Source organism: Carex rostrata, chromosome 28 (assembly GCF_964058835.1).
Source record: "Carex rostrata chromosome 28, lpCarRost1.2, whole genome shotgun sequence".
NCBI lineage: Eukaryota > Viridiplantae > Streptophyta > Magnoliopsida > Poales > Cyperaceae > Carex > Carex rostrata.
The window spans coordinates 6106071-6129802 of NC_135945.1; the positions used below are offsets into that span (position 1 = coordinate 6106071).

Genomic DNA, 23732 nt, shown 5'->3' on the forward strand with positions numbered 1-23732 from the left:
AGACCAAATTTTACATTTTTTTAGAATTTTTTTTACTATTTATTAAGCATTTTTTAAAATTGCTGATCCGATGGTTTAGAAAATTTTACTATTTTTTTACTGTTCACAGCAAAATAGAAAATTTGAAAAATGCTTAATAAATAGTAAAAAATTTCAAAAAAAATGTAAAATTTGGCCTCCAAGCACATTTCAATATGGAGATCAAATCTAACTGTTCGAATCGGTCGTTTAGATTTTTAAAATAAAAATACAGCATAGAATACAAACACGTTTTACTCCATGGAGTAGCGTAGCCCATCCCTTTTTTAATTATGGTTTATAATAAAAAAATTTCGTAAATCTGAGTCGAAGAGTTGGACGAGAGTCGTTGATGACTCAGATATGAAAAGGCCCAAAAGCCCACAATAAAACAGAAAACAAAGAACTCTGTGCGAAGCCGTCTCAGGTCAAAATTGGTAAACAGAAACCTACACTTCTACCGCCATTTGCCACTTGTGAGAGAATATGTTTACCAGTCTGCACCTGTGTAGTAACCCTTGCTTCCGTCCATCTCTTCCCCACCATCGGAGCATACCACTCGCCTCGTCTAACGCTCCCACTCAAGCCTCGCCCCCAAATTGTCATTTCTCTGTACAGTACCTCATCCAATCGTGCAGCCTTTCCTCCGATGAGGCGCTCAGAGCAACCCGGCTTATCCCGCACCTCAAGTCCCCTGATAACGCTGATGCAGTGATCTGTTACCTTAGAGAAATTGGCCTAAGTGATTCAGACATAAGAAAAGTCGTCTTGCGGGATGCTCGCATCCTTTGCTCCAGTGTGGAGAAGAGCTTGAGACCAAACATCACCAAGCTCCAAGAGGTTGGCTTCTCTAATGAAGACATCTCAGGTATCATTTCTGCCAACTCTGCTCCGTTTCGGTTCAATATTGTGTCAAAGATTGATTTCTGGATGGGGGTACTTGAATCGGTAGATAATCTTTCTGTGGTACTCAAAGCGAGAGGGGTTGCACTAATTGCTAGCAGCTTGGAAAATGTTATCATGCCCAACTTATCTTTCCTTCTGGAGAATTGTGGTTTATCTACCCGTCAAATTGTCCGGGTGATCAGACAAAGTCCTCAATTGATTTCATCTAGGCCTGAATATGTGAAAAGAATAGTTGAGAGGATTGATGAGTTAGGCATTGATCGTTCATCAGCATCTTTTGTCGAAGCATTGATTTCTGTCAGCACCGTGAGCGAACACACCGTAGATGCAAAGCTAAATAATTTGAGAAATATTGGGTTTTCACAAGAGGAGGTAGCACGTTTGATTAGTAGATTCCCTTCCTTGCTGACTAAATCAGAGAAGTTGGTGGCCAGAAAAATGGAGTTCCTGATGAAAGAAGCTGGTTGTGATAAGTTGCATGTGATCCGAAATCCATTTTTGTTTTGTTGCAACTTGGAGAACCGGCTGATTCCCCGAAATATTGTTAGAAAGATTTTGATGTTAAAAGGAATTCCTGTTCCAAAATTTGCTACTTTTGCAAAGCCAAGTGATGAGAAGTTTGTGGAGAGGTTTATTCTGCCATATGAAAATGTTATTCCTGGGCTCCATCGCGCCTTTGCTGATGCTGCCAGCACTGAACCTATTAATTAGCTTTAAGAGTCTAAAACTAACTTCTTGCAGACTTAGATACTGCAATTTATTTAGTTTCATTTGGCTAAATTTTGTATTAATATGTAACATCGTTGTCAACTATCAATTTTATTTAGTTGTTAAATTTCTAACTACACATTACTTATTTACTCCGATTTAGTCGTGCTTTTATGAAATTGAAACTGTTGGTTATTGTTCATGAACAGTAAATAGATCAAATAATATAATATAGGATGATAATTCCTGGGAATATATGAATAATTTTATATAATGTTGGCTTTTAGATGGTAATCTGGCCGACACATATTCTATTATTTGTTTAATTTCTAATGGAAGAATTACCATACTGTAAAATTGAATCCAGCTCTGCTAGATTGTTGGAACCCAGGACCAAAAGCTCTTATGGCATATTCCAATAGATGATGTCTGATTTTCTTTTCTGCTGAATAGTTTTATTTTGCATATATAGACTTCATATCCTACCAGCTACATAATAGTTTAGAGGGAGTACAATCTTAGACCATTCATACAGTTTCATGCCTGTGATTTAATCTTGCATGCTCAATTGGCTGCCTGAACTATTGTTGGCTGGCCTACATCCTGAATTCGTATCCCCTCAGTTACCTGACTGAGTAGAATTGAATCGGACGGTCTGAAAATAGAAATTTTAATTTAGCACGCATCTCAAAAAACAAATAATATTGCCCCCTACTGCCAGTGCCATCTCAATCACCCACTGGCTGAAATTAAATCTGGACCGTCAAACTGAATCATCTGAGACTTTCGGTGACCTAGTTTCCTTTACTTAATTCCCAAGAAATGAGCTATTAGTTTACTTGACCTACTCGTAGTTAGTTGACGACATTTCCTCAAGAAACTCATGCGATAGTTTGGTTAGACAAAAGCAAATCACGGGAATCCTGAAACTGATTTGGTTCGTCTGAATATGTGAAAAGGGTAGTTGAGAGGGTTGACGAGTTAGGCATTGATCTTTCATCAGTATATTTTATCGAAGCATTGATTGCTGTCAGCTGGGTGAGCGAAAGCTCAATAGATGCAAAGCTAAATAATTTGAGAAATATCGGGTTTTCACAAGAGGAGGTAGCACTTTTGATTAGTAAATGCCCTTTGTTGTTGACTAGATCGGAGAAGATGGTGGCCAGAAAAATGGAGTTCCTGATAAAAGAAGCTGGTTGTGATAAGTTGCATGTGATCCGAAATCCATTTTTCTTGGGTTGCAGCTTGGAGAACCGGCTGATTCCACGGAATATTGTTAGAAAGCTCCTTGTTTCAAAAGGACTTCCTGTGGCAAATCTAACATTTGCTAGTTTTGCAAACCGAAGTGATAAAAAGTTTGTGGAGAAGTTTGTTCTGCCATATGAACATGTTATTCCTGGGCTCTACCGAGCCTATGCTGATGCTGGAAGAATTGAGGGTATTGATCATCTTTGAAAGTATCTTCAATAGCAGGCTTAGATACTGGAATTTACTTTTTTATTTGGTTAGATTTTTTATTAGTTCTTTATAATTTTTTTTTTAAGTCGGCACCAGTTTATAACAATGTGTAAAATATTTGTTGACCATCAGTTTTGTTAAGGTTTAGTTTGTAAATTTCAACTACACATTACTTTTATCTTCGGTAGAGATGACTCCAATCTGCGATTCAAACTTAATCTTCATCTTTTGAAGGTGAAACTGTTGGTTATTGTTCATGATACAGTAAATAGATAAAAAATAATTACAGCTGACAATACTTGAGGTCAGGATTTCTTAATTTGATTGTTGTTTAGGCATGCTAGCTAGTCTAGTTATGATTTGGAAATATGTTTTATGTGAATCATTAGTATTGTGTATATATTTGTTAGTTACAACAGTAGTGATCTGATTTGATGACTTTGGTTATTGGGTTTAGGGTTTAGGGTTTAGGACCGACCAGCATGGTACAATTGGAGTGCTCAATTTGTGACAAAATGATTACCTGAAACCATTGTTTTGTAAATGTCAAGCTCAAGAATAGAAGGAAATTGGTAAACCAGGCATCTCCTGAAGGGTATGATTATGAATAATTTTATATAATGTTGACTTGTCGATTGTAATCTGGCCAACATACAAGCCATTATTGGTTTTAATTACTAATGTTACTTTGTAAAAATTAGTATTCTGTAAATTGAATCTGGATCTTCTATATTATTTTGAAAATTCAATGAAATAATTTATCGTTTTATATTGCAAAAATTAATATATTCAATTTTTTTTGTTTTACCAAATAAATAAAAAGTTTCATAAATTTTATTTTATTATGCCACATGAGGTGAGACAAGAAAGGATGTAGGCCAGCCAACAAATAGTTCAGGCCAGTGTTGTAAAACCCAACCGTTTAGGCCGATTAATTAGCTGATTAGTCGTTGGCGGTGATCAAACCGTTATGGAATTTTTCAACTAATTGACCGATTATTTCCGATTAATCGCCGGAGAATACCCTATCTGTCCGATGACCTCATACTGTTATTTACAACACTGGTTCAGGCAGCCAATCGAGCATGCAAGATTAAGGGTGTGATTGGAACAAGTAATTTTTGCTCAAACAAGAAATAGAATTAGAATTCATTCTCAATCTGCTAATCGGAACACAGAAAGAAAAGAGAATAGAAATGATTCGACGGAATTTCAAGAGCTCTAAATCCTACAGCGAAATCACGGGAAAAAGGAAGGTATTTCGCGAGAATTCAATTTGCTGACGTGGAAAGTCCGTTGTACCCTTGTCTTCTTTGATTAGAGCGCTGTGCTGGAGCAAGAGAGCAGTGGAGAGGAGATGTTTCTGGATTGGAGAACTGGGCAGAAGAGTACTCGAGAAAGGGAGAAATGTTTGCTGGCTGACTCATCTCTCTCTTTCTCTGGTACGAAGGAGGGGAGCAGTGGAGAGGGAAAGGGAGAGAGAGCGGAGAGAAATTAGTTGAATGAGAAGGAGACAGGAAAACTTTCTAATGGCATCACGGTAAATAAGATAAACTTTATGACTTATTTAATTTATCTTGAAATCAATTCTTCTTTCTAAATTAACCGTTTTAATCACTAAAATTCAATTCCAAATCATCTCTTTTCAACTCTATTCTGTTGAAATGAATTGAACTTTTATTATCCTCTCATTCCGATCATACCCTAAATCACAGGCATGAAACTGTATGAATGGTCTAAGATTGTGCTCCCTCTAAACTATTATGTAGCTGGTAGGATATGAAGTCTATATATGCAAAATAAAACTATTCAGCAGAAAAGAAAATCAGACATCATCTATTGGAATATGCCATAAGAGCTTTTGGTCCTGGGTTCCAACAAACTAGCAGAGCTGGATTCAATTTTACAGAATGATAATTCTTCCATTAGAAATTAAACAAATAATAGAATGGCCAGACTACCATCTAATTCCAAAATTATATAAAATTATTCATATATTCCCAGGAATTGTCATCCTATATTTATTATTTGATCTATTTGCTGTTCTGCCTGTTCATGAACAACAACCAACAGTTTTAATTTCATAAAAGCACAACTAAATCTTAACAAATAAGAAATGTGTAGTTACAAATTTAACAGCTAAATCTTAACAAAACTGATGGTCGAGACTTAAACAATTTATAAAGAAGTAATACAAAATTTAGCCAAATAAAAATAAATAAATTGAAGTATCTAAGTCTGCAAGAAAGTTAGTTTTAGACTCTTAAAGCTAATTAATAGCTTCAGTGCTTCCAGCATCAGCAAAGGCTCGATGGAGCCCAGGAATAACATGTTCATATGGCAGAATAAACCTCTCCACAAACTTCTCATCACTTGGCTTTGCAAAAGTAGCAAATTTTGGAACAGGAATTCCTTTTAACATCAAAATCTTTCTAACAATATTTCGGGGAATCAGCCGGTTCTCCAAGTTGTAACAAAACAAAAATGGATTTTGGATCACATGCAACTTATCACAACCAGCTTCTTTCATCAGGAACTCCATTTTTCTGGCCACCAACTTCTCTGATTTACTCAGCAACGAAGGGAATTTACAAATCAAATGCGCTACCTCCTCTTGTGAAAACCCGATATTTCTCAAATTATTTAGCTTTGCATCTATTGAGTGTTGGCTCATCCAGCTGACATTAATCAATGCTTCGAGTAAAGACACTGATGAACGATCAATGCCTAACTCATCAATCCTCTCAACTATTCTTTTCGCATATTCAGGCCTAGATGAAATCAATTGAGGACTTTGTCTGATCACCCGAACAATTTGATGGGTAGATAAACCAAGCTCCATAAGAAAAGATACGTTGGGCATGATAACATTTTCCAAGCTGCGAGATATAAGCCCACCTCGCCACCCTTTGAGTACCACAGAAAGCCTCTCTACCGATCCAAGAACCCCCATCCAGAACTCAATCTTTGACACAAAATTGAACGCAAACAAATCAGGGTTTACGGAAATGATACCTGAGATGTCTTCCATGGAGAAGCCAACCTCTTGGAGCTTGGTGATGTTTGGTCTCCAGTTCTTTTCCACATGAGAACAAAGGATGCCAGCATTTCGGGACACAGCTGTTTTTATATCTGACTCGCTTACACCGATATCTCTCAGGAAACGCAGCACCTTGTCGGGCTTATCAGGGGACTTGAGGTGGTGGATATATTTGGAAGCTTTGAGTGCCTCTTCGGAGGAAAGACCGCATGATTCGACAAGGTAGTGTACAGCGAATTGGGCATTTGGGGGAGATGCTTGAGTGGGAGCGTTGGAGGAGGCGAATGGTGTTGTCTGATTGAGGGGAAGAGATGGTCGGAGGCAAGAGATTCTCCCCAGAAATAGATTTATAGACATGATTGGTCACTGAGACAGAGACTGAGCGAAGGGTTGAATGGTTTTATGACCTAAAAAAGACGATGGAACCAAATGAGCGGATTGGATTCAATATTTCAATTTCTATCCTATAGTTCTATGGGCTTTTTCTTGGGCCCATTAAAGCATCCCATTGTTCAGTGAGGCCCATGAAAGCGTCCCTTTAACATTCCAATATATATATATATTTTTGGTTCAAACACTCCGAAATTGGATCAGTCGCAACTAACTTTCAGTAGTAAAGGTTTATATTTTGATACTTCAAATAAAATTGTATTTACTTTTTTGAGAACTTCATAAATAAAAATTCATATTAATCAAAGTTGAAAAAATGAAATCAAACTAAAAGGCGAAATTTACAAAAAAAAATATATATTATATGACAAATGAAGTTAACCATATAATTGTTGCAACCTGTATGTATATGGTCAGATTTAAATGAAACTGTCAAAGTTAGGGACAATTATGTACAAGTGTAGCTTAAGTATCAAAGAATTTCCCTTCGCAATACTTAAACTGGCAAAATTTGAGATGCCTTCTTCTACAAATTTCATTCCAATTGTGGGTATCAAAGAATTTGACAATTGATTATCATAAGAAGTACCATCTTCTAGCGAGAAGAACATTATTAGTGCTATGTTAATTAAATCTAATATTATTAAAGTTAATTTGAGATGCTCTTCAAACATGTACTGCTTGTTGATGAACTATTTGAGTACTGTTTGTTGATGAATTAAATTAAAATCTATTAATTCAAACCGTTGAAAAGTTCAAATCACTTAATACTTTCTCAAACATGTACCAAATCTCATATATAAACTTTACGTTTTATGATTGTAAAGATTATCAGATAAATTATTTTCAGGTTATTTCTTCCATACATATATAAATCTTCAATGCTCTTAGGAACATAAACTACAACAAAACTACAGTGAAAATTTTGTGATCTTCAATTCTCTACAGACGTTCAAGCATGCTAGATTAAATCACAGCCATCCAATCGTATGAATGATTTAAGATTCTGCTCACTCTAAAATACTAGGTACCTAGAAGGATATAAACTCTATATATGTAAAATCAAACAATTCAGCAGCGAAAAATCAGACATCATTTTTGCGTGTATGCCATTAACCTTTTGGTCCTGGATTCCAAGTGAAATGCCCAACATCCATAGAGCAGAATCTAGTGGAGCCAGATTCAATTTTACAGAATGGTAATTAAACCCGATAATAGCATATGTGTTAGCCAGATTACAATCTACGAGGCGACATCATATAAAATTATTCACCCTTGGAGGAGATGCCTGTTTTACCAATTTCCTTCTATTCTTGAGCTTGACATTTACACAACAATGGTTTCAGGGGACCATTTTCTCACAAAATGCACATTCAAATTGTACCATGGCAGTTTCAATTTTTTTTTGCAAAGAAAGAAAAAAATGGCTTGTTCCATAGAGTTGTGCACCAAGCTGAGTAAATTTTACAATCCTATACATGTCACGAGAGCATTCAGGCTAAACTTGAGGTCAGTTGCTATTTTTCCAATAACAAAGTCATCAAAATCAGTTCACTGCAGTTGTAGGTAACAGTACTGGAAACATATATACACACTACTGACAATTCATATAAACATATTTCATAATCCTGACCAGTTAGCATGTATGACCCTAAGCCTCACCTCAAGAGTTGTCAACCATAATTATTTGATTTATTGACTATTTCAATAACAAAAACCAATACTTCCATTTTCAAAAAAGCACAACAAGACTGGCAAAAGAAGAGTATTAAGTCTAAATTGCAGATTGCAGTCATCCCTAAATCTTAATTGAAGTAACGTGTAGTTGAAAGTTAGGAACTAAATCTTAATTGAAGTATGGCACCAACTAAAAAATATTATAAAAAAGTATTAAAAATACCTAACCAAATAAATAAACAAATTGCAGTATCTAAGACTGCAATTTAAGATACTTTTAAAGGTGATCAATACCCTCAATTCTTCCAGCATCAGCATAGGCTCGGTGGAGTCCAGGAATAACATGTTCATATGGCAGAATGAACTTCTCCACAAACTTCTCATCACTTGGCCTTGCGAAAGTAGCAAATTTTAGATTTGCCACAGGAAGTCCTTTTGAAATAAGGATCTTTCTCACAATATTCCGTGGAATCAGCCGGTTCTCCAAGCTGCAACCCAAGAAAAATGGATTTCGGATCACATGCAACTTATCACAACCAGCTTCTTTCATCAGGAACTCCATTTTTCTGACCACTGACTTCTCTGATTTTTTCAACAACAAAGGGTATTTACTAATTAAAAGAGCTACCTCCTCCTGTGAAAACCCGATATTTCTCAAATTATTAACCTTTGCATCTATTGAGCTTTCACTCATGCTGCTGACAGCAATTAATGCATCACAAAAAGATGCTGATGAACGAGCAATGCCTAACTCCTCAACCCTCTCAGGTACTCTTTTAACAAATTCAAGCTTAGATGAGAGCAATTTAGGACTTGACTTGATCACCCGAACAATTTGCAGGGTAGATAAACCACAATCCTTCAGAAGGAAAGATAAATTGGGCATGATAACCTTTTCCAAGCTGCTAGCAATAAGCCCACCTCGCCACACTTTGAGTACCACAGAAAGATTCTCTACCGATCCAAGAAACCCCATCCAGAACTCAATCTTTGACACAAAATTGAACCCAAACAAATCAGGGTTGACGGAAATGATACCTGAGATGTCTTCCATGGAGAAGCCAACCTCTTGGAGCTTGGTGATGTTTGGTCTCCAGTTCTTTTCCACATGAGAACAAAGGATGCCAGCATTTCGGGACACAGCAGTTTTTATATCCGACTCGCTTACACCGGTATCTCTCAGGAAACGGAGCACCGCATCGGGTTTATGAGGGGACTTGAGGCGGTGGATATGTTTGGAAGCTTTGAGTGCCTCGTCGGAGGAAAGACCACAGGATTGGATGAGGTACTGTACAGAGAAGTGGGGATTTGGGGGCGAGGCTTGAGTGGGAGCGTTGGAGGAGGCAAGTGGTGTGCTTCGACTGAGGGGAAGAGATTGATGGAGGCAAGGGTTTCTCCAAAGGCGCAGATTGATAGTGATAGACATATCCACTGAGCTTCTCAAATCTCAAATGGCGGTACAACTGTGAAAGGGTTTCTTTTACCAATTTTGACTTCTTATTCTCTTTTTTTTTTTACTGTGAAAGGGCCTTAATTTATTTCATTGATTATTAGATGCTCTACAGGACTTCAGCACTTCTAGTCTTTTTTGTGATTTTTTAATTAATTCAGGGACGGACTTGAAGAAGATAGCTGAAGAACTGATGCTCTATCAAGGGAAATAAATCTATTATAATTTCTTTGTTGAGATTCGTGTATCAAAAATTTCTTCGTTAAGATTCACGCATGAAATTTTTTGAACAATTGAAATCGGAATACAGGTTCATGTTATTCCTTCAAAATTACAGCAGATTTATTTCCTCTACCAAGTATCAACCTTTCAGCCAAAATGAACTTTGTTCAAGAGTTATTTTGGTTTTTTTATAAGTTGATTTGAAACTACAATGCTCTTTTTGTGTTGTTCCTGCTTTTTTTAGGTCAATGCTTTACATACTTTGTGCTATGGTTTCTTTTGTGTATACCAGCTAATTTGGTACTAGTTTTCTGTTAAAAGGTTTCATTTTATAATGACCGTAGGAAATTCTCACTATTTAAGTATTTAGAAAAAAAAATTATTAGTATATTTTCTCTTAAGAAAAAAATGTGCGCATGCATGATTAATATACTTCAATTAAGTAGTGTGGTACCACTCATTAGCACCAACACTAAACCAAGCAAACCTTTAAAACTAAATTGCCATGATAATCTTCATAATAATATTATTTCAAGTAATGTCGACAATTAAAAAAATAAATTTGGTAAGAATGTTTTTTGTTAATAAAAGGCTGCAAGTCCATTTGCATTAGCAAACAAGTTTAATTACACCCACAGATATCTGATATCACTAAATTCACTACAAGGCACAAGGTGAAAGATCTCAGCTTAGCCTAATTTCATCCGGTTCAAACACAATTGAAATGGACGGTCCAGATTTAATTTCATACGGTTCTTGCTCGGGATGACTGAGAGGGCAGCTTTTTTTGAGCTTTGAGATTCGTGCCAAGTTAAAAAGAATAATTTTGGACCATCTGATTCATAACCTGAGAGTATGTGAATTCCCTTGTCCCCAAGCACTATATTGGCCTAGTCTCCTGATTGGCTAAAATACCCAAGATTTTGCTGGTACACAGCGCATATCAGTCTAACGAAACTAACATAAAACATATTATTACAGAGTATTAGGCTCATAGGAAATAACAATAGAAACAAGCAAGATTGATAAAACTTCCACATATTAAATACTTAATCCATCGCATCTTCATGGCAAATTGGTAAGAATGTTGTTGGAATATGTGGATAGAGTCATTAAAATTTCAAATTAGTAAGAATGTTGTTGTAGTTTATTGTAATTTAAACTGCTGAAAAATTCAAATCACTTGATACTTGATAAAACATACACAAAACCTAATTTAATTATAATGATCACTGTTAGATTTATGTTTAAACTTTACCTTCTATAATTATAAAAATTGTCAAATTGCCAAATAATTTATTCCCTTAGCAAAACTACAGTGAAAACTTAGTGATATTCTGTGTCCGCCACTCTGCAAACATTCGTATAGTGAGTGAACTAACTGCAAAATCATGAAACAATGCACTTCATCACATGGAATCAGAAAGAAACAAAGGTATTCATACCCTTCAGAAATGCCTTTTACCAATTTCGTTCTATTCTTAAGCTTGACGTTCACACAACAATGGTGTCAGGTGACCATTTTGTCACAAAATGCACATTCAATAAATTTTTTGTAACAAAAAAAAAAAAAATGGCCTGTTCCACAGAGTTGTGCACAAGGCAGCGTAAATTTTTTACAACCCTATACATACCACACAGGAGCATTCAGGCTAAACTTGAGGTCAGTTGCTATTTATACAATAACCAAAATCATCAGAATCAGAGCACTACTGCTCTAGGTAACAATACCAAAAAAATATATACACACTACTAACAATTCATATAAAAATATTCCTAATCCTGACCATTTAGCGTGCCTGACCTGACCTGACCTAAACAACCTACAATTAAGAAATCCTGTTAGTGATAAGCCTGACCTCAAGTATTGTCAGCAATAAGTACATTATCTATTTACTGTTCCATGAACAATAACCAACAGTTTCACCGTTATAAAAGCACAACACAACTGGCAAAATTTGAAGATTAAGTTTGAATCACAGCTGGTCAACAATCATTTTTTACATTGTTACAAAGTGGTGCCGACTTAAAAAAAATTAATTAAGAACTAATATAAAAATTACCTGCCCAAATAAAAATAAATAAATTGCGATATCTAAGCCTACAAGATACTGTTAAAGCTGATCAATACCCTCAATTGTTCCAGCATCAGCAAAGGCTCGGTGGAGCCCAGGAATAGCAGGTTCATATGGCAGAACAAACTTCTCCACAAATTGCTTATCAGTTAGGATTGCAAAAGTAGCAAATGATAGATTTGCCACAGAAAGTCCTTTCGACATCAGAAGCTTTCTAACAGTATTCCGGGGAATCAACCGGTTCTCCAAGCTTAACGTGAGCAAAGATGGATTTTGGATCACATGCAACTTATTACAACCAGCTTCTTTCATCAGGAACTCCAATTTTCTACCAAGCAACTTCTCTTTTTTCTTCAACAACAAAGGGTATTTACTAATCAAAACTGCTACCTCCTCTGGTGAAAACCCCAGACTTCTCAAGTTATTTAGCCTTGCATCTATGGTGCGTTGGTTCAGGCAATTGATAGCAATCAATGCTCCGACAAAAGATGCTGATGAACGATCAATGCCTAACTCCTCAGCTCTCTCAGCTACCCTTTTAACAAATTCAGGCTTAGATGAGAGCAATTTAGGACCTGACTTGATCAACCGGACAATTTGACGGGTTGATAAACCACAATGCTCCCGAAGGAAAGATATGTTGGGCATGATAACATTTTCCAAGCTGCTAGCAATTAGAGCACCCCTCCACACATTGAGTACCACAGAAAGATTCTCTACCGATCCAAGAACCCCCATCCAAAAGTTGATCTTTGACACAAAATTGCCCCGAAAAATAAAAGTGTTACGGGTCATAATACCCGAGATGTCTTTGATAGAGAAGCCAAGCTCTTGTAGCTTGGCAATGTTTGGTTTCCAATTCTTCTCCACATGAGAGTGAAGGATGCGAACGTCCTGCAACACGGCGGTTCTTATGTCCAACTCGCTTATGCCGGTCTCTCTCAGGAAACAGAGCACGGCATCGGGTTTATTGGAGGACTTGATGAGGCCCGGGAAACGCTGGGATGCTGTAAGTGCCTCGTCGGAGGAAAAACCGCACGATTGGACGAGGTAATCTACAGCGAAATGGGGATTTGGGGGCGAGGCTTGTGTGGGAGAATTGGATGAGGCGAGTGGTGTGCTCCGATTGAGGGGAAGAGATGGACGGATGCAAGGGTTTCTCCAAAGGCGCAGATGGAGAAGCATATCCATTGAGCTTGTAAAGTGGCGGTAGAAAAGTGGATGGGTTTTGTTTTTTCTTAAATTGATGTTGTTATTCTGTAGGATAAGGGTATGACTATGAGGCGGCCCAAATTGATAATTTCTTCTTCAAAAGGAACTATATCTGATCCTTTTCTGGGCTTTTGGGCCTTTCAATCCTGTCCCTTGTGATTGTTTGATTGATTTTTAGTGAATTATTTTAAGAGTGCCCATGCCAATGATTTCATTAATAAATAAAATCCTGTTTCGTATTTATTTGATTCGTTCTTCGTTTATTTTATTTTTCTCGAGGAAAATTGCAGAGACATGTACAATTTGTAGAATATTTCATGGCCAGATAGGAAAAGATAAACTGGAACATCTATGCTCAACATGGATTTTAAATAATTGTAGACATACACATTTTCACTAGTCTCGTTCATATTTTTCTATTGATTTATCTGGAGTCTAAACTCGACCCTGATATTGTCCAGAGTTTGAACAAAATTTCAGTTTGTATTACTTCTTAGTATAATACTAGTCAAATATTTGGTGACATGTATGCCATGAACATTGTCTAATCACTTTACAATATTTTCATACTTTGGAGGCATTTCACATCCTCTCAGGTTACCGGACTGAGTACAATTGAATCGGATGGTCCAAAATTGTTCTTTTTAACTTGACATGAATCTCAAAGCACAAATAATACTGCCCTCTCAGTCATTCCGAGAAAGAACCGGATGAAATTAAATATGGACCGTTCTTTTCAATTGTGTTGAGTCAAATACATACGGATCCCTTCGGAGGGGAGAGGCGCATCTACGAATTTGCGTCCTCCGAGATCTCTCAAACTTCGAGTGGATCTTTACAAAATCTGGACCATTCAAATCATTTCTACACAAATCTCAAAGCACATAAATACTAAACACTAAACCAACTCAAAAGTTTCAGATATCTCAGATGGACTCGGCATAGAGCCTGCATCCCCTCGATCGGTATCGGACATAGTACAAAACTCCCAGTCAGCCAAAAGTAAATACCGTGCCTATGTTAGATGTAGGGGATCCGTTTTAAGATTCGTGCAAGATGAAAACTGGCAACACAGATCTCATTGTAATCAGTCAGGTATTGTACTACATTTTGCGATTCCCTTGTAGCTAGGGGTGTTCATTGGGTCTGGTTTATTCGGTTTTGAACCGAACCGAATTAATTTGGACTAAACGGTTCGGTTTTTTCGGTTTAATGGTTCGGTTCGGTTTGATTTTTAAAACCGAATTATAACTTCAGTTCAATTCGGTTTGGAAAATTTTAAAATTGAAATAACCGAACCGACTGAACTTTTATATATTATGAATTTCGTCTGGACCATCCTGATTTATTTCTTAATACCCCGATTTATTTCTTAATTAATTGCTTTAAATAATTTGATTTATATCTTATAATCCCAGTTTATTTCTTAATACCCCGGTTTATTTATTAATATACTTCGGTTTATTATAAAATCTATTGCTTTAAATAAAAAAAGAGGAGGGTTCAAATGCCTCCATCATGCCTTCATTTTTAAAAGTTTTAATAACTCAAAATATAAAACTTAAAAGTAAAAATAAAACCATTATATATGATGTACATCATTTTATCTATGCATGTGTAAAAAATTATGATATTCCAACTTCATTTTGATTGTCATCAAGAGCTTGTAAAAAATGTACTAATGTGAATAATTTGGAAGCCTTGATTTTTCAACTTATTGATTCACATAAAAAAAAAAATATTGAAATGTGATAATTTTTTATAAGCACAGAGAAAATAACATATATCACGTCCAACGGTTTTATTTTGACTTTTAAGTTTTAGATTTTGAAATATTAAAGTTTAAAAAAATGGAGACATGATGGAGGTAAAAAATGGAGGCATTTGAACCCTCTTCATAAAAAAATAATATATTTTGGTTTGAACCGAATAAACTGTACAAACTGAAATAAAACTTTGATTTGGTTCTATTCGATTGCAATGTTAAATCGGTTTGGTTCAATTTTATTTTTGAAACTAAATTATAACTTCAGTTTACCTAGTTCGGTTCAGTTTCAACCAAACCAAACCGATGAACACCCCTACTTGCAGCTATACTCACAAGTAATCTACTTTACAATGTTTTTTTTTCGTCAACATGCGCGCGGTGTACTTTCAACAAATCACATCTGTATTCAATAAAAATTGATAAATTGCCAATAAAATTTACAAACATATATACTCACATAATATAAAGACAAAAAGTTAAAAATATTGAAAAGAAAATATTTTATATGATAATCAATTATTAAGTTGGAGCATCGAATTAAATGTCCGAATTTTTTATTGTTAGAATATTAAAATAGATATAAACCAAAACACCCTAGATTTTGAGGAATTCTATCAATACCCAAGCTGCACAAATAATTCGTGACCTCATTTAATGAGAACTGCATAGCCAGACTGGGAGCCAACATCCTTTTTTTTTTTTAAGTAAACAGTTGTTAATAATAAACAAATAAAGTTTAGCCAAACTTTGAGATATGTGAGATAATCAGAAGACGCGAATTCTCTTAAATCAAATTTTGTTGACACAAATTCCAAGTATGAATGGTTGTGGTGTTAGTTAACAACAATAACAAAATGGTACTTAATTATAACAAGTTGACACAAACTTTGAGATATGTCAGACAATCAGAAGACTCGAATTTCTCTTAAATCAAATTTTTATAATCAAACTTTGTTGACCCAAATTCCAAGAAAAAAAGAAAAAAAAATTTAAAACTGGACCGCAAATTGAATCTGTAGATCCCAGTCTGAAGCCGTAGATTGTCTATGCAGACTCTAATATTTGAGTCCGCAGATTGATAGTAGACATATCCACTGAGATTCTCAAATGGCGGTAGGAGTGTGCAAGGGTTTATTTTCCAAATTTTGATATGAAATGGTATTACCTAAGGTAACATAATATTTTCTGTTTGGATCTGGACTGTCCAATCAGAATCTGCACGACTATTAAAGCATCCCGTGCATTCAACGTTGGTCTGGATTCCTATCGGACAGCCGTATTTCCAAACTGAAATATTATGTTACCTTAGAGGATATGAATTCGGTCAGTGCACTTCCATCCCATTTTATTATTATGATGAACTAAGATAAACCATGTTGCATCCCATTATATTATACTATTATAGCACTTTAGATTGCATTTATTAATGAAGTCATCGGCATGAGCACTCTTAAAATAATTCACTAGAAATCAATCAAACAAGAGGAGGGTTCAAATGCCTCCATTTTTTGTGCCTCCATCATGCCTCCATTTTTAAAAACTTAAATAACTCAAAGTTTAAAATTTAAACGTCAAAATAAAACCGTTAGATGTGATCTATGTTATTTTCTCTATGTGCCCATAAAAAAATTATCACATTTTGATTTTGCTTTTATATGAATCAATAAGTTGAAAAATCAACGTCTAAAAATTATCCACATTTGTATACATTTTTATAAGCTCAAGATGACAATCAAAACAAAGTTGAAATGTCATAATTTTATACATGTGCATAGATAAAATGATATAGTTCATATCCAACGGTTTTATTTTGAATTTTAAGATTTAAATTTTGAGTTATTAAAGTTTTTAAAAATGGAGGCACAAAAAATGGAGGCATTTGAACCCTCCTCATCAAACAATTACACCGAAAAAGACCAGGTGGAGTTGCTATTGAAGCACAAGTTGTCAATTTGCACCGCCTCATACCCTAATCATACAGAAAAACCGCATCAATAAAAGAAAACAAAACCCCATCCCCTTTAGAAGCTCAATGGATATGCTTATCCATCCGCACCTGTGGAGAATACACACCCCTCGCCTTTGGAGAAACCCTTGCCTCCGTCCATCTCTTCCCCTCAATCGGAGCACAACACTTGCCTCCTCTAACGCTCCCACTCAAGCCTCACCCCCAAATACCCGCTACGCTGTACAGTACCTCATCCAATCGTGCAGCCTTTCCGCCGATGAGGCGCTCAGAGCAACCCGGCTTATCCCGCACCTCAAGTCCCCTGATAACGCTGATGCAGTGATCTGTTACCTTAGAGAAATTGGCCTAAGTGATTCAGACATAAGAAAAGTCGTGTTGCGGGATGCTCGCATCCTTTGCTCCAGTGTGGAGAAGAGCTTGAGACCAAACATCACCAAGCTCCAAGAGGTTGGCTTCTCTAATGAAGACATCTCAGGTATCATTTCTGCCAACTCTGCTCCGTTTCGGTTCAATATTGTGTCAAAGATTGATTTCTGGATGGGGGTACTTGAATCGGTAGATAATCTTTCTGTGGTACTCAAAGCGAGAGGGGTTGCACTAATTGCTAGCAGCTTGGAAAATGTTATCATGCCCAACTTATCTTTCCTTCTGGAGAATTGTGGTTTATCTACCCGTAAAATTGTCCGGGTGATCAGACAAAGTCCTCAATTGATTTCATCTAGGCCTGAATATGTGAAAAGAATAGTTGAGAGGATTGATGAGTTAGGCATTGATCGTTCATCAGCATCTTTTGTCGAAGCATTGATTTCTGTCAGCACCGTGAGCGAACACACCGTAGATGCAAAGCTAAATAATTTGAGAAATATCGGGTTTTCACAAGAGGAGGTAGCGCATTTGATTTGTAAATTCCCTTCGATGCTGAGTAAATCAGAGAAGTTGGTGGCCAGAAAAATGGAGTTCCTGATGAAAGAAGCTGGTTGTGATAAGTTGCATGTGATCCGAAATCCATTTTTGTTTTGTTGCAACTTGGAGAACCGGCTGATTCCCCGGAATATTGTTAGAAAGATTTTGATGTTAAAAGGAATTCCTGTTCCAAAATTTGCTACTTTTGCAAAGCCAAGTGATGAGAAGTTTGTGGAGAGGTTTATTCTGCCATATGAAAATGTTATTCCTGGGCTCCATCGCGCCTTTGCTGATGCTGCCAGCACTGAAGCTATTAATTAGCTTTAAGAGTCTAAAACTAACTTTCTTGCAGACTTAGATACTGCAATTTATTTAGTTTCATTTGGCTAAATTTTGTATTAATATGTAACATTGTTGTCGACTATCAATTTTGTTAGATTTAGTTGTTAAATTTCTAACTACACATTACTTATTTACTCCGATTTAGTCGTGCTTTTATGAAATTGAAACTGTTGGTTATTGTTCATGAACAGTAAATAGATCAAATAATATAATATAGGATGACAATTCCTGGGAATATATGAATAATTTTATATAATGTTGGCTTTTAGATGGTAATCTGGCCGACACATATTCTAGAGTTAGGCTACTATGACATTGGTGTTATTTGAAATTAAATAACACCAACTTTTAAACTCTTAGATCTGCCTTGAGATTCGTACAAAATAAAATGCTTGAACAGTAAAAGCGGATATTACGAATCTCAAGGCAGATCTAAGAGTTTAAAAGTTGGTGTTATTTAATTTCAAATAACACCAATGTCATAGTAGCCTAGCCCCATATTCTATTATTTGTTTAATTTCTAATGGAAGAATTACCATTCTGTAAAATTGAATCCAGCTCTGCTAGTTTGTTGGAACCCAGGACCAAAAGCTCTTATGGCATATTCTAGACATTTGCTAACGGGTAGGACGGGTAAAGGGGTAGGTCGGGTACGGGTAAAACCCGTAACGGGTAGACGGGTAAATTTCCAAAAATGTATATCCGGTCCGTTTATTACCCGTACCCGTTGCGGGTTGACGGGTACGGGTACGGGTCCGGTCCGCCCATTTTTTTTTTGTTTTTTTTTGTTTTTTCCTTGTTCTTTTTTCTGTTTTTTTTTCCGTTTTTTTTTTCTGTTTTTTTTTTCTGTTTTTCTTTCTGTTTTTTTTCAGTTTTTTTTTTTTCAGTTTTTTTTTTCAGTTTTGTATTTCCGTTTTTTTATTTTTTCTGTCTTTGTTTCTGTTTTTTTTCCCTGTTTTGTTTAATATTTTTTTTCTGTTTTTTTTACAGTGTCGTATAAATATTATTACGTGTTTATAATTCGATTTTTATAATATGAATAGTTCGATATTAAATAGAGTATATATATACATGAAATTATCAAGTCGCGTCTTTATAATTTATAAATGAATAAAATTTGTACCTTATATATAAAAATTATTCGTACGAAAATTTGTATATTTATACGGCTAAGTACAAATCTATTTATTTATTTCTTTAAGCAAGTCATTTTATTTTATTTTCAAATTCTCATTATAATTAAAACAATAAATTATAAATAATAATATCTTAAATTAATTTATTACATTAAAAATAATTATGAATAATTTGAAAACAATAGATTAAAAAATAAAAGTTACCCTCCTCCTTTATTCCGGGCTTGGGACCGGCTATGTAAAATAACATAGGCGGAGTTCTAACTTTTTTTTTGTTAGTAATTGTTCTTTAAAATGAATAATTTAAAAACTAATTGAAATGTTTAGAAATTATAATTTTTAAAATAACCATAAATATTAAAAGAGGTTAGAAAATTATACCGACACTACCTATCTAGTAGTTTGGATTCATATACCATTGTTCGTTTTCTTCCGCACCGTTTGAATCTGAATTAGGTTGAGGCTGCGGCTCGGTAACGCTTTCTTCAGTATCAGCTGCAGAAGATGATTCTTGAGCTTGATGTTGGTTGCGCTCGTCAGCATTAATCCAATCTTTCAAGCACACAAGTCTTTCAAAAACATGTGGACCCAATTTACTGCGTTTGTCGGAGAGGATCCTGTTCGCCGAACTAAAACAACTTTCTGAAGGGACGGTTAACACGGGTACGGCAAAGACGTCGCGAGCCATCATCGCCAGTGTTGGATAAGACCTTTGATTCCTCTTCCACCACGTCATGATGTCAACGTTTTCATTTTCGTTGCGCATATTCAAATAGCTCACTAACTCGTTTGTGGATGCTTGCGGTTCGCTATCTGATTGAAAATCTGCTAACAATCCACTACTGCTAGTGCTCCTGAAAGTGGAACTATTAAAAAAAAAAAATTAGTGGACAAATAATGTAGATATTATAAATAATAAAGATTAAAAGCATAATGTATATTTATTCATACCTAGGACCAGCCCGAGACGAAGAGGGGTTCTGGTTGCCACTAATTCTTGAGTTGTATATGTTAAACATCTCAGCGAACTTCGCATCCACGTATGCCTCGACCCTGGTTGCGACTAAATGTAGATTATCTTTGTACGCTTCAACCATTTTGATCGTGTAATATTTCTTGTATGCCGGGTTGAGGCAGCTTGCAATAATGGCCAAGAGGGGTACATCTTCCCAATATTTTAGAAATTTTAGTTTCATGGCCTCTACAATCGGTGTGAGAGATTTATCGTGGGTTTCTGCTTGTTCCAAAATACGATAAACCTTGGAAATTTGATAGATTTGCCCCAACAACTCAAATGCCGTCGGTGAATACGAGCAGGATAGTTTGACGGTTGCTTCAAAAAAGGTTCCTAGGAATGTTGAAAGCCTTTCTAGTTGGTCCCATTCCCCGACGGTGAGTTCCAATTGCATTGCCTGAGGGGTGGATCCCCTCAAAAACTCCCCTATGACAGCTTTATAAGGAAGGCATCGGTTCAACATCCTATAGGTTGAGTTCCAACGGGTATCTATATCCCAAGGTACTTTCAACTTGCTTACTCGATAGGTTACGCACAACTTCGCAAACTCTTGTCTTCTTTCATGGTTTGAAACAATGTGGTTGAGGGCATCCTTAAATTTAACTATCAATAATTTTATGGCTTCTGTTTTAAGTCCCGCCTTCACGACGAGGTTAAGTATATGACAAGCACACTTTTGGTGAAACATTTCACAATTCATAATCGGGTTTAGTGACCGTTTAAAAATTTCAATGGAAGCAATGTTGTTGCTAGCATTATCGAAAGATATTGAAAAAACCTTGTTAGCCATATCCCTCTTAAGGTTATACTCTTGTAAAACCTCAATAATAGATTTAAAAATTACATTTGCGGTGTGCGGGGAATCTAACACTCGAAAACTTAATATCCTCTTTTGTAATACCCACTGATCATCGATCCAATGCCCAGTAATACAAGAGTACCCAAGGCCATGTTTACCAGCAGTCCATATATCGGAGGTAATTGAGACCTTGTTGGATTGATATGCAAATGTACCTTTGAGGTCATCTTTTATGGTTGTAAACTGTTTTTTTTATTTCACCAACCAACTTTTTATGATGCATCCTCTTGTACATTGGTTGAGCACACCCCCGAATGACCAACCGGGCAAAGGCTGTGCAACCACCCATACTGATTGGTTGGGCTTTGTGGGTTATGTACCGGGCCAATTCACTAAGCATTCTTTTTTCATCAAATTTTGGGTTGGTTAAAGTACCATCCGGGGTGATTTGAGTTTGAATTTGCGGGGTATTATTCGGGTTATAGTTTTCACCCTTTCTAATATGCACATCAACATGTCTTTTAAAGCTACTCATACCACTAGCTTGTTTATAAACAAAATAAGGTTTCTTGCAATGGTCTACCTTACAATAAAGAGTTTTCAAGTAACCGTCGTCATCTTTGGTCACATCATACCATTCAAACCAATATTGGTTGTATTCGGGAGGTCTTCTAGCCTTCTTTGCTGCTGGTTGTTGTGGGGGGCGGGGGACAATTGGCGGAGGAGGAGCGAGACCTTCTTCTTGAATTTCAGTGACACTTGTCGAAGGAGTACCTGAAATAGGGGGGTTGAGTTGACTCGACGATGCAACGGAAGAAGTGCCTCCATATGCATACGGTGGTGGTAGTTGATGTGATTCTTGTGGAATGAATATGTTTGGATCATTTGAAGTATAATACGGTGCACCCGTTTGGGGGTTTTGTTGATAATTTGTTTGTAGCATTTGGTCTCTTCTTTGATAATTTTGGGGAGGTTGTGCATAATTAGGTGGCGGCATTTGAGAGGAACTATCAAAATAATTTTGTGAATAATCTTGTGGATAATTTGTAGTTGGTATTTCGGGGCCAAAAATATCGGCCGACATTCTCGCGATATCTTCTTGCACCGAATCACGATGAGATGACATTTTTAAAAAATGTAAACCTATATTCAAAAATAAATACAATTACTTACCATATTCAACAAATAAATCTAACCTAGTTATATAATGAATTTCAAATACAACTTCTTTAAAAAAAAAACAAAAAAAAATAAATCTTAAAAAATCCGGAAAAAATAGAAGAAGAAAAAAAGAATTTGAAAAAACAAAAATAAAATGATTAAAATCTAATCTATTTAAAAATAAACTAACATATTTAAAAATAAATACAATTACTTAACATATTCAACAAATAAATCTAACCTAGTTATATAATGAATTTCAAATACAACTTTATTTAAAAAAACAGAAAAAAATAAAATTAAAAAAATCTGGAAAAAACAAAAAAAATAGGAAAAAAAAAAAAAAGAATTTGAAAAAACAAAGATAAAATCTAACCTATTGAAAAATAAATCTAACATATTCAAAAATAAATACAGTTACTTACCATATTCAACAAATAAATCTAACCTAGTTATATAATGAATTTCAAATACAACTTTATTTAAAAAAAACAGAAAAAATAAAATTAAAAAAATCTGGAAAAAACAGAAAAAATAGGAAAAACAGAAAAAAAAAAGAATTTGAAAAAACAAAGATAAAATCTAACCTATTGAAAAATAAATTTAACATATTAAAAAATAAATACAATTACTTACCATATTCAACAAATAAATCTAACCTAGTTATATAATGAATTTCAAATACAACTTTATTTAAAAAAAACAGAAAAAAATAAAATTAAAAAAATCTGGAAAAAACAGAAAAAATAGGAAAAACAGAAAAAAAAAATTTGAAAAAACAATGATAAAATCTAACCTATTGAAAAATAAATCTAACATATTCAAAAATAAATACAATTACTTAACATATTCAACAAATATATCTAACCTAATTATATAATGAATTTCAAATACAACTTTATTTAAAAAAAACAGAAAAAAATAAAATTAAAAAAATCTGGAAAAAAACAGAAAAAATAGGAAAAACAGAAAAAAAAAAGAATTTGAAAAAACAAAGATAAAATCTAACATATTCAAAATAAATCTAATTATTTCACAAGTTCACATAATAAATCTATCATATTCGAAATAAATATAACTTATTCAAAATAAATTTATCATTTTCAAAAATAAATCTAACATATTCAAAATATTTCACATATTCACAAAAATGAATCTAACATATTTTTTTAACCTATTAAAAATAAATCCGAATTTCAAAAATAAAATCTAACATATTCAAAATAAATCTAATTATTTCACAAGTTCACATAATCACATCTAACAAATCTAACATAAATTAAATAAATGTAACATTCAATAAATCTAACAAATCTAACATAAATTAAATAAATCTAACAAATCTATCATAAACTAAATCTAACATTCAATTTAAATTATACATTTATCTACAACAATAAATCTAATATCAAATTTTAAATTACTCTACAAAAATAAATGAATCTAACAAAAATGAATCTAACATATTTTTTTAACCTATTAA

At 34.9% G+C, this 23732-nt stretch overlaps 4 protein-coding genes across 4 annotated transcripts; 2 read left to right on the forward strand and 2 right to left on the reverse strand.

Annotated features, from left to right (window-relative positions):
* Nucleotides 1-489: 489 nt before the first annotated feature.
* LOC144545544 (uncharacterized) lies at nucleotides 490-1650 on the forward strand. The gene has a single exon (XM_078294112.1). It carries the CDS (start codon nucleotides 505-507, stop codon nucleotides 1633-1635), a length of 1131 nt encoding a protein of 376 aa, XP_078150238.1. The 5' UTR covers nucleotides 490-504; the 3' UTR covers nucleotides 1636-1650.
* Nucleotides 1651-8299: 6649 nt separating this feature from the next.
* On the reverse strand, nucleotides 8300-16066 carry LOC144545542 (transcription termination factor MTERF15, mitochondrial-like). The gene is made up of 2 exons (XM_078294109.1): nucleotides 16020-16066; nucleotides 8300-9633 (listed from the first exon to the last, which is right to left on the reverse strand). The coding sequence occupies exon 2, from the start codon at nucleotides 9621-9623 to the stop codon at nucleotides 8475-8477; it is 1149 nt and encodes a 382-aa protein (XP_078150235.1). The 5' UTR covers nucleotides 9624-9633; nucleotides 16020-16066; the 3' UTR covers nucleotides 8300-8474.
* On the reverse strand, nucleotides 11853-13167 carry LOC144545541 (uncharacterized). The gene has a single exon (XM_078294108.1). It carries the CDS (start codon nucleotides 13133-13135, stop codon nucleotides 11984-11986), a length of 1152 nt encoding a protein of 383 aa, XP_078150234.1. The 5' UTR covers nucleotides 13136-13167; the 3' UTR covers nucleotides 11853-11983.
* Nucleotides 16067-16910: 844 nt separating the features above from the next.
* LOC144545540 (uncharacterized) lies at nucleotides 16911-18254 on the forward strand. The gene has a single exon (XM_078294107.1). The coding sequence runs from the start codon at nucleotides 16957-16959 to the stop codon at nucleotides 18115-18117; it is 1161 nt and encodes a 386-aa protein (XP_078150233.1). The 5' UTR covers nucleotides 16911-16956; the 3' UTR covers nucleotides 18118-18254.
* The last annotated feature ends 5478 nt before the right edge of the window (nucleotides 18255-23732 follow it).

What these genes read in the sequence shown, in the direction of transcription:
- LOC144545544 (XM_078294112.1), top strand. Translation starts at nt 505, where the DNA reads ATGTTTACCAGTCTGCACCTGTGTAGTAACCCTTGCTTCCGTCCATCT.
- LOC144545542 (XM_078294109.1), bottom strand. Translation starts at nt 9,623, where the DNA reads ATGTCTATCACTATCAATCTGCGCCTTTGGAGAAACCCTTGCCTCCAT.
- LOC144545541 (XM_078294108.1), bottom strand. Translation starts at nt 13,135, where the DNA reads ATGGATATGCTTCTCCATCTGCGCCTTTGGAGAAACCCTTGCATCCGT.
- LOC144545540 (XM_078294107.1), top strand. Translation starts at nt 16,957, where the DNA reads ATGGATATGCTTATCCATCCGCACCTGTGGAGAATACACACCCCTCGC.